Source organism: Chaetura pelagica, unplaced genomic scaffold (genome assembly GCF_000747805.2).
Source record: "Chaetura pelagica isolate M959 unplaced genomic scaffold, ChaPel_1.0 scaffold718, whole genome shotgun sequence".
NCBI lineage: Eukaryota > Metazoa > Chordata > Aves > Apodiformes > Apodidae > Chaetura > Chaetura pelagica.
Genome location: NW_009954180.1, coordinates 124,144 through 134,112, shown reverse-complemented (window position 1 = coordinate 134,112; position 9,969 = coordinate 124,144). Strand labels below are relative to the sequence as shown.

General features: G+C 59.6%; 1 protein-coding gene across 1 annotated transcript in view; it reads left to right on the top strand.

The window, feature by feature from the left end:
• The window catches only part of LOC104393380 (protein scribble homolog), a 92,214-nt gene that overhangs the window by 13,150 nt on the left and 69,095 nt on the right, over positions 1–9,969 (top strand). The window contains 9 exon segments of the mRNA XM_010002861.1: positions 1,135–1,209; positions 1,329–1,473; positions 2,731–2,849; positions 3,874–4,070; positions 5,776–5,945; positions 6,505–6,629; positions 6,753–6,878; positions 7,815–8,039; positions 9,392–9,709. Of these exon segments, the coding sequence (XP_010001163.1) occupies positions 1,135–1,209; positions 1,329–1,473; positions 2,731–2,849; positions 3,874–4,070; positions 5,776–5,945; positions 6,505–6,629; positions 6,753–6,878; positions 7,815–8,039; positions 9,392–9,709 (1,500 nt within the window).

The window sequence follows — 9,969 nt, the reverse complement described above, 5'->3', positions numbered from 1 at the left end:
TGAGGGAAGGGGGGGGGGAAATACGGGTGGGTGGTTGGGGCAGAACCCTGGACTTCAGTGGGAACAAGTGGGTTTTCACCTGAAATGCAGAGGACCAGGCCTGGGGTTGCTGGGGAGGTTCTGCTCTGCCCACCACAACCTAGGCATGGTTCCCAGCACAACCTTCTCCTCACATCTTGGCCCCTGTGTCTTGCTGCCTGCTGTCCTGGTGCACAGCTTGCTCTGCCCTCTCCAAGCCTTGTGCTCTGGGAGGGAGGTCCTTGCAAGTGGCTGCCTGAGGATCTTCCCTTTCCAGTGAGACTCTCTGGCACTTCCTTTCCCTGCTGTGCTGCTCCCCTCCCAGCTTTGTTGTCCTCTCCTGCTGGGCCAGCTTTCTGCCTCCCTCCTTCTGGTTCAGTTACTGCAAAGTGCAGGACCATTCCCTGGTGTTCCTGGCAGTGAGGTCAGCCTGGCATGGACCCCCTGCCCCGGGGTGCCCACGGGGGGCTGTGGGTGAGAGTGTGCTGGGAGAGCACACCCTCAGCATTCAGCTTGTCCTGACACCCAGGGACACCCAGTGATGTCCTTCAATTTTGCAGCCCTGGATTAAACTGTTCCTGCATCCTGCTCTGAACGTCCTGGGATGATTTCTGGCAGAACCCACCTGAGCTGGGAGGCAGAGGAGCTTGTGCAGCTCCCTGGGGAGAGCAGCTTTCTGACCAAGGAGCTGCCCTTCTGGGGCCTCAGCCCCAAGCCCAGGTGCTCACCTGGTGCTGCTGCTCTGTCACGTCAAGTTGGCCCCTGTAACTGCTCTCATGTCTCAGAGGAGGAAGGAGGAGAAAGACTCACTTCTTCCACAAGGCCAGACTTCCCAAAGCTCCGTTTAGCTCCTGCCTTCCTGCTTCCAGGCAGTCCTGGCTCTTGTGTTCCATGTTCCCATGGACCTCCTGCAGCCACGCTGCCCTCCCAGACCTTCCCAGGCGTGTTGTGGCACAGCAGGACGTGACCTTCACAAACCAGGTGGTGAAGGGTCCTAGGAGGTGTGAAGGCAGCAGCAGTGTGGCTTGGCAGAGGTGTGGTGTGCTTTGTGGCATCCTAGAGCAGCTCCTTGCCCATGGAAGGGACTGATGCCTTCCCTGTCCTGCTCTGTTGCAGCCAGACACCCTGGGAGCGCTCCCGAACCTGCGTGAGCTCTGGCTGGACAGGAACCAGCTCTCGGCCCTGCCTCCAGTGAGTACCTGCCCAGCCCCTGGCCCTACCACCTCCCACCCTGCCCAGCCCCTGGCCCCACCACCTCCCACCCTGCCCAGCTGCTCCCTCGAGCCCTGGTGTCTCCCTTCTGCCCCCAGGAGCTGGGCAACCTCCGCCGCTTGGTCTGCCTGGACGTGTCGGAGAACAAGCTGGAGCAGCTGCCCAACGAGGTCAGTGGGCTCATAGCCCTGACTGACCTGCTGCTGTCCCAGAACCTGCTGGAATGCATCCCTGATGGGATTGGTGAGTGTGGTGGGGTGGGGAGGGGGCAGGAGTCATAGAATCTGGGAGCCCTTTGGGTTGGAAAAGCCCTTTAGGATCCTCCAGCTCATCCATTCCCCCAGCCCTGCCAAGGCCACCCCTGCCCCGTGTCCCTCAGCACCATCCCCAGGGCTTGGAAACCCCCCCAGGGATGGGGACTCCCCCCCTTTTTTTTAGGCCGTTCCCTCTTGGCCCAGGGCTTGTTCCTGGGGAGCAGAGCCCGACCCCCCTGGCTCCAACCTCCTCTCAGCAGCTGCAGAGCCAGCAGGTCTCCCCTCAGCCTCCTTTGCTCCAGGCTCAGCACCCCCAGCTCCCCCAGCTGCTCCTCACAAATTCTCCAGCCCCTTCTCCTTCTGCTCCAGCCCCTTCCCCAGCTCCAGGGCCCTTCCCTGGACATGCTCCAGCCCCTCCGTGTCCCTTTTCTCACCCAAACCTCACCCGAGGGTTTGAGGTGTCCCCAGTGCCCAGCACAGGGACATGATCCCTGCCCTGCTCCTGCTGGCCACCCCAGTGCTGACACAAGCCAGGATGCTGGTGGCCAAGCTGGGCACACCCTGGCTCATCTCCAGACCCTGTTGACCACCCCCCCCAGGTCCTTCTCCCCCGGGCACTTCCCAGCTGCTCCTCCCCAAGCCTGGAGTGTTGGGGCTTTGGTGTGACCCAAGGGCAGGATCTGGCACTTGGCCTTACTGAACCTCCTTAGATTGACCTCAAACCAGGTGTCCAGCCTGTCCAGGTCCCTTCCTACCCTCAGGTAGATGGACACTCCCTCCCAACTTGGTGTCAGCTGCAGACTGCCTGAGGGGGCTCTCAGTCCCCTCATCCTGATCATGGGTGAAGACATTAAAAAAGAACTGGCCCCAACACAGCTCTGGGGACACCACTGGTGACCAGCCACCCACTGGATTTCATTCCACTCCCCACAGCTCTTTGGGCCTTGATCACCAGACAGTTTGTTGCCTGTGCTGGGCTCCCTGCCTGGGGGCTTGTGGCCAGAGTGAGTGTAATGAGCTGTTGGGGCTGGGGACACAGGCAGAGCAGTTGAATGCAGGAGCTGCAGGTGATACTGGTGAACAGAACCCTCCAGGAGTAGATCAGGTCCTTGACCTGCCTCGTGCAGGAGTGAAACCTGTGAGCAAGGCAGGTGGGGAGAGCAGGAGAGCCCTGCTGGGAGGGTTTGGGGCAGAGGAGCATTGTTACCTCTGGCTGAGCTCACACCTCACTTGTTGCCCTGGCCAGGTCAGCTGAAGCAGCTCTCCATCCTCAAGGTGGACCAGAACCGACTGACAGAGGTGACAGAGGCCATTGGGGACTGTGAAAATCTGTCTGAGCTCATCCTGACAGAGAACATGCTGACAGTGAGTAACCAGCAGCCCCTGCCTCTCCTGGGCCCTCTGCTTGAGCCACGTGCCAGGGACCTTCTCCCATCTTCTGGATGGATTCCTGAGTGTGCTCCAGCTCTCTGCTCTTATGCAGTTTCACCAGCTCACAGGCTTTGGAGAAGACCCTGGTGGAAACTGCTTTCCCTCTCAGTGGTTTTTTCTCTAGGATAGCTGGGATGCTCTAAGATAGCCAGGCCTGGAGGCCACCCCATCTGATGGGAGCAGGTGTCATAGAGTCATCAGGGCTGGCAGGGACCCCTGGAGACCCCCCCTCCCTGCCCCCAGGGCAGGGTCACCCCCAGCAGGTCCCACAGGAGCCTCCAGAGGGGCTGGGGTGTCTCCAGAGAAGGAGCCTCCACAGCCTCTCTGGGCAGCCTGGCCCAGGGCTCTGCCACCCTCCCAGGCAACAAGTTCCTCCTCCTGGGGAGCTTGACCCTCCTGTGCTCCAGCTTGTGCCCATGGCCCCTTGGCCTGTCCCTGGGCAGCCCTGAGCAGAGTCTGGTCCCCCCCTGCTGACCCCCTGCAGATCCTGCTCAGCCTTGAGGAGACCCCCCCTCAGGCTCCTCCTCTCCAGCTGAACAGCCCCAGCTCCCTCAGCCTTTCCTCCCAGGCAGATGCTCCAGCCCCTCAGCACCTTGGGGGCCCTGCCCTGGACTCTCTCCAGCAGCTCCTTGGCCTTCAGCACCAGATCAGAAGCTGCGTTTGCCAAGGGGCAGTGACACTTCAAATGACCCTGCTCCAAACTGCTCGTGATTTGGTTATTAAAACACAAGTTTTGGGAACGGAGAGAGGAACAGGAGAACCTTGAGCAGTGGTGCTGGGAATGAGCTGTGGGGAAGAGCTGGTGTGTCAGGAGGGCAGTGTCTCCCAGCGCTGCTGTGGGAACAGCCCAGGGAACGTGTCTGCTCAGGCAGGAGGAGCTTTTGTCTCCAGACGAAGGGCTTGGTACCTTCCTCTGCTGCTCCTGCCTTTTGCACCCAGTGCCTCCCCTTCCCCCTAGGCCTTGCCCAGGTCCCTGGGGAAGCTGGCCAAGCTGACCAACCTGAACGTGGACCGGAACCGGCTGACGGCGCTGCCGGCCGAGATCGGGGGCTGCTCCAACCTGAACGTGCTGTCCCTGCGCGACAACCGCCTGGCGCTGCTGCCCCCCGAGCTGGCCAGCACCACCGAGCTGCACGTGCTGGACGTGGCTGGGAACAGCTCAGCTCCCCACCCTGGCAGGGGCACAGCCTGCTGGGCACCCCCCAGGGAGGCAGCGGGGATGGGGCAGCCTGGGCTGGGCCCGTGGGTCGTTCTGGGAGGCGCCGGATTCGTGGTTTGGAGAAGCCCAGGGTTGCTTAGAGTCCTGGAATGGTCTGGGTTGGAGGGACCTTAAAGCTCATGGAGGTGCAACCCCCACCATTCCAGGCTGCTCCAAGCCCCATCCAACCTGCCCTTCAACACCCCCAGGGATGGGGCAGCCACAGCTTCCCTGGGCAACCTGGGCCAGGGGCTCCCCACCCTCACAGCCCAGAGTTGCTTCCCAGTGTCCAACCTAAATCTCTCACAGTTTTAATCCATTACCCTTTGTCTTCCTCCTACATGCCCTTGTCCAGGGTCCCTCCTCAGCTCTCCTGATGCCCCAAAGGGCTCTGCAAAGAGGAGGTGTCTCTCTCAGGCTTTGCCTGTTCAGCCCTTCTCCGTGTTACTTGAATACACAGAATCATAGAATCATTTTAGATGGAAAAGACCCTCAAGATCACCAAGTCCAACCATTAACCCAACACTGCCAGGCCCACCACTAAACCATGTCATTAAGTGTCACGTCTGCATGACTTTAAAGCACCTCCAAGGTTGGTGACTCCAGCACTTCCCCAGGCAGCCTGTTCCAGTGCCTGACAAGCCCTTCAGGGAGGACAGTTTTCCTAATACCCCATCTTAACCTCCCCTGTCTTGTTCAGCTTCAGAAAAAAATGGGCTGTTTTTAGGTGGCTGTGGTTACATTCCCAATAATTTCTATACCAGTAAAATCAGAGCAAGTTCATGGAGTCCTACCAGTTGTATCTGCAGCTGAGGTTGGGGTAGAACTGATGCAGAAGCTGGGGAGGGGCTTTTCACCAGAGAGGGCAGTGGCAGGACAAGAGGTGATGGTTTTAAACTGAAAGAGGGGAGATTCAGGTCAGACATCAGACATAAATTCTTCCCCATGAGGGCAGGAAGGCAGTGGAACAGGCTGCCCAGGGAGGCTGTGGCTGCCCCATCCCTGGAGGTGTTAAGGTGTTCAGGGCCAGGTTGGATGAGGCTTGTGCAGCCTGGGCTGCTGGGAGGTGCCCCTGCCCATGCAGGGGGGTTGGAACCTGAGGATCTTTAAGGCCCCTTCCAACCCAAACCATTCTAACTAAGTGTGGGAGCATTTTTCTTCCTGGGAAACACAGACCAGGGGAAATCCCTGCTTCCCTGCCTTCCTCTGGGTCTTGTTGTTCTGTGCCATCAGTCCCCAGGGCCCTGGTGCCCTCTGTGAAGTGCAGAACCCCCCAGTGCAGCACTGGGTCTGCTCTGGGGCTGCAGTCCTGTTAGCCCAGGCTGGTGTCCTGGTGGCAGCTGGAAGCTGGACCAGAGCTCCTGTTTGGGATACTTTGTGTGCTGCTCCATGGAAGCATCATTCCTCTGCCTCCAAACCCTCCTCAGAGTTCACCATTTATTTTCATGTTGCTGGTGGGAGTTGTCCCCTGCTCTGAACTGGTCAGGGTGGGTTACTGGAGTCCAGGCTGGGCCTGGGCAGAGCCTCAGGCAGCAGGAAGCAGCTTCCTTGGTGTGTGTGGGAGTGAGGGGTCCTGCAGCAGCTCCAGTGCAGCTGAGACATTCTGGAGCTGAGTTCGTGTTCCTTCATGACTTTTAGCCACCAGTTTCTTCTTGTCTTTGGCAGGCTGCAGAACCTGCCATTTGCTCTGACAAACCTGAACCTGAAGGCCCTGTGGCTGGCAGAAAATCAGTCCCAGCCCATGCTGAAATTCCAAACAGAGGATGATGAAAAGACAGGAGAGAAAGTCCTCACCTGTTACCTGCTGCCCCAGCAGCCCTCCCCCAGCCTAGGTAAGAGCCTGTCCTGTGAGCACTGCCTGCAGGGCTGGGTGCCCTGGAGGTGCCTGGTGCTTCTGTCCCTCATCCCCCTGGTACCTGTGGCAGACCTGGCTCCTCCACACCTGGTGGCCTCTTTCCAAGGCAGGGGTTGTTGAGACTGAGAAAGTGCTTTTCTGCCGGGTGGCAAAGAGGCTGCAGCTTAGTCCTCAAGTCTTCTGCTGTGACCTATTGGCTGAGTAGTTAATTGTCTGTCAGGTTTGCTTCCTGTCATCATCATGTTCTTGGTGTTAGTGCCTCAATCCAACCTGTTTCCTCAGCTCTTGGGCAAGCAGTACTGGAGCTGAACCTTTCAGGTCCTGTGGTAGAGGCTGCTAAAGATCTGGTGGGAGAGGTACAAGGGGTGACAAGACCTGGAGGCCACATCCTGTGTCCTCAAGGCCTCTGTGGTTTGATGCCATGGACAGATACCCCAGAAGTGCCCTCGTGGGTTGAGATCTTGTCTTTCATCCAAGCCTACAACCCTGCTGCTTCAGAAAGTATCTCCCAGTGTCTTCTCCCTCTCTCTCCCCAGAGAACCTTTTGCAGAACAGTGTGGATGAGAGCTGGACAGACACCAACCTGAACAGGGTCAGTGTGATTCAGTTCCTGGATGAGCCCAAAGTAGATGATGAAGAGGAGTCTGGAGGGGAGAGGCGGGTAAGGAAAAGTGCTCCAGGCCGGGTTGGATGGGGCTGGGAGCAGCCTGGGCTGGTGGGAGGTGTCCCTGCCCGTGGTGGGGTGGGACTGGATGGGCTTTAAAGGTCCCTTCCAACGCTGCAGGGGCTGCAGCGCCGGGCAACCCCCCACCCCAGTGAGCTGAAGGTGATGAAGAAAGTGATCGAAGTTCGGCGCAACGAGGCCCTGGCAGCAAAGCCCGACCCTGCCCCCAGCTCCCCCCGCTCAGAGGTCAGTGCTGGGGGCCCTGGGGAACATGGACCTGTCCTGGGTGGGGAGAGCTCCCAGGGGATGAAGGAGCTGCTGGAGAGAGTCCAGGGCAGGGCCCCCAAGGTGCTGAGGGGCTGGAGCATCTGCCTGGGAGGAAAGGCTGAGGGAGCTGGGGCTGTTCAGCTGGAGAGGAGGAGCCTGAGGGGGGGTCTCCTCAAGGCTGAGCAGGATCTGCAGGGGGTCAGCAGGGGGGGACCAGACTCTGCTCAGGGCTGCCCAGGGACAGGCCAAGGGGCCATGGGCACAAGCTGGAGCACAGGAGGGGCAAGCTCCCCAGGAGGAGGAACTTGTTGCCTGGGAGGGTGGCAGAGCCCTGGGCCAGGCTGCCCAGAGAGGCTGTGGAGGCTCCTTCTCTGGAGACCCCCCAGCCCCTCTGGAGGCTCCTGTGGGACCTGCTGGGGGTGACCCTGCCCTGGGGGCTGGGAGGGGGGGGCTCCAGAGCTCCCTGCCATCCCTGATGACTCTGTGAATGGGCAGACAATGTGTTAAGCTGGGCAGAAGGAACTTTTGGAAGGACTGGAAGGGTCTGATGTTGGAGTGTCTGGGATCTGCCTGGTGCTCTGAGATGGAGCCACTGAGATGGAGCAACCAGGAGACAGAGAAGGCACAAGGGGAATGGGTGCATTGGTACCCCTCTTGTGGTAAGATGGGGAGAAGAAAAGAAGTCTCTGATATTCCCAGTAAAGAGTGATGGGAACTGAGTGCTCAAAGGAGGCTTCTTGCTGCCCTGGGGTGGTGCTAAGAATAAATGCCTGGAGAGATGGGGGAGGGGGGTGGGGGGGGAGATGCAGCCAGACAGAGCAGCGCCTGGTGGTGATGGAGCAGGTCCCAGCTCAGCCCTGTCAGGCTCCAGCTGGGCCTCGGGTTCCATCCTGACCTCCACAACCCCCTCCCCAGGAGAAGAGGCTGAGCGGGACGTCCCACCGCAGCGAGGACTCCCACGTGTCCAGCAGCAGCACCTCTGCAGACCCCCGGGGGGAGCAGGGTGGGGAGAGGGGCTGCCCCAACGGGCAGGGGCCTGAGCTGCAGCACCTGGAGAAGGAGCCGAAGCCTAGGGCTGAAGAGGAGCATAAGGAACCTGCTGACCGTGAGGAGGAGGATGTGGAAGTGGAATACAATGAGGTAGGACTCCAGGAACTGCAGCAGGGCCATGGGAACGTGGGTGTGAGCTGGTTGAAAGGAGCAAGTCAGAGAGCTGTGGTCAATGGGACAGGATCTGGTTGGAGGTGGGTGACCAGTGGGGTCCCTCAGGGGTCAGTACTGAGACCAGTGCTGTTCAACATCTTCATCAATGACCTGGAGGAGGGAGCAGAGTGTGGCCTCAGCAAGTTTGCTGGTGACACCAAACTGGGAGGGGTGGCTGACACACCAGGGGGCTGTGCTGCCATTCAGGGAGACCTGGACAGGCTGGAGAGTTGGGCAGGGAGAGACTTGGTGAAATTCAACAAGGGCAAGTGCAGAGTTTTGCATCTGGGGAAGAACAACCCCATGCCCTTGTGGCCAAGAAGGCCAGTGGCATCTGGGGTGGGTTAGAAAGGGGGTGGTTAGTAGGTCAAGGGAGGTTCTCCTTCCCCTCTATTCTGCCTTGGTGAGGCTGCATCTGGAGTATTGTGTCCAGTTCTGGGCCCCTCAGTTCCAGAAGGACAGAGAACTGCTGGAAAGAGTCCAGGGCAGAGCCATAGAGATGCTGAAGGGAGGGGAACATCTCCCTGCTGAGGAAAGGCTGAGGGAGCTGGGTCTGTTGGGCTTGGAGAAGAGGAGACTGAGGGGCCACCTCATCCATGGGCACAAATCTGTTCAGGGCAGTGTCAGGGGGACAGAGCCAGGCTTTGTGCAGTGATGTCCAGTGACAGGACAAGGGGCAGTGGGTGCAAACTGGAGCAGAGGAAGTTCCACGTAAACATTAGAAGAAACTTCTTTCCTGTGAAGTGAGAGAGCCCTGGGACAGGCTGCCCAGAGAGGCTGTGGAGTCTCCTTCTCTGGAGACATTCAAACCCCCCTGGACACGTTCCTGTGTGATGTGCTCTGGGTGATCCTGCTCTGGCAGGGGGGCTGGGCTGGGGGATCTCTTGAGGTCCCTTCCAACCCCTAAGATTCTGTGATTCTGTGGAGGACTGGAAAGTTTCAGAGGAAGGGGTAACTGGGTGTGCTGAGGGGGGTTTGGGCTTCCCTGGGGAAAACCCGGGCCGTGGGAGCCAAGTGTGAGGAGGGATCCAGGCAGGGGGGGGAGCTGGGTCTGGGAGAGCAGGAGGGACAGTGTGGGAGCCAGAGAAGGATGCAGGGATGACAGGTTTGAGTGCCCTCAGAAGCTGCCTGGGTGTGGGAGTTGGGGTAAAAAACAGCAAATCTGGGACGTGTGTTGCAGCGTCTTCAGCGCAGAGGCAGCAGCGAGGGGGGGCAGCAGGTTTCTGTGCTGCCCCCAGGTGCAGCTTTCACCTGAGGTTCACGGCCCTGCCGGGGCTTTGCCTCTGCAGCCCACAGTGCACTTTGCTGAGGACACGCTCATCCGGAGCGAGGACGAGGACGAGGATGAGGAGAGACCCTTCCCCGTGGAGAAGCAGAGGCTGATCCGCAAGGACACGCCCCACTACAAGAAACACTTTAAGATAACCAAACTGCCCAAGCCAGAGGCAGTGGTGGCACTTCTGCAGGGGCTGAGCAGCGAGGGGGTCCCCAAGGAGGAAGAGGAGCTGGGGGGCTGCAATAACAATGCAGAGCCTGAGGATCAGGAGGAGGTGTGGGATGAGGAGGAGAGGAAGAACGGAGCCTTGTCTGCCCAGCCCTCGGTGAAGGTAAGGTCTGGTGGGCTGGGGGTGCCAGAGGGTGCCAGGCCTCCCTTCTGCTCCTCTGAGCCACCAACCAGGTCACTGTGGGGCCACTGGAAAGGTTGGCAAGAGGCTCCAGCACGTCAGGAGAGATGTGCTGAGGGTGGGAGAGCTGCAGCTTGTTCTGGGGTCCTGTGGTGGTCCAAGAGGTGGGCCAAGTTGCCTGTGTCTGATCCCTGTGCTGTGTCCAGCCCTGGCACCCTCCCTGTGGGGGGGATGTCTGGTGT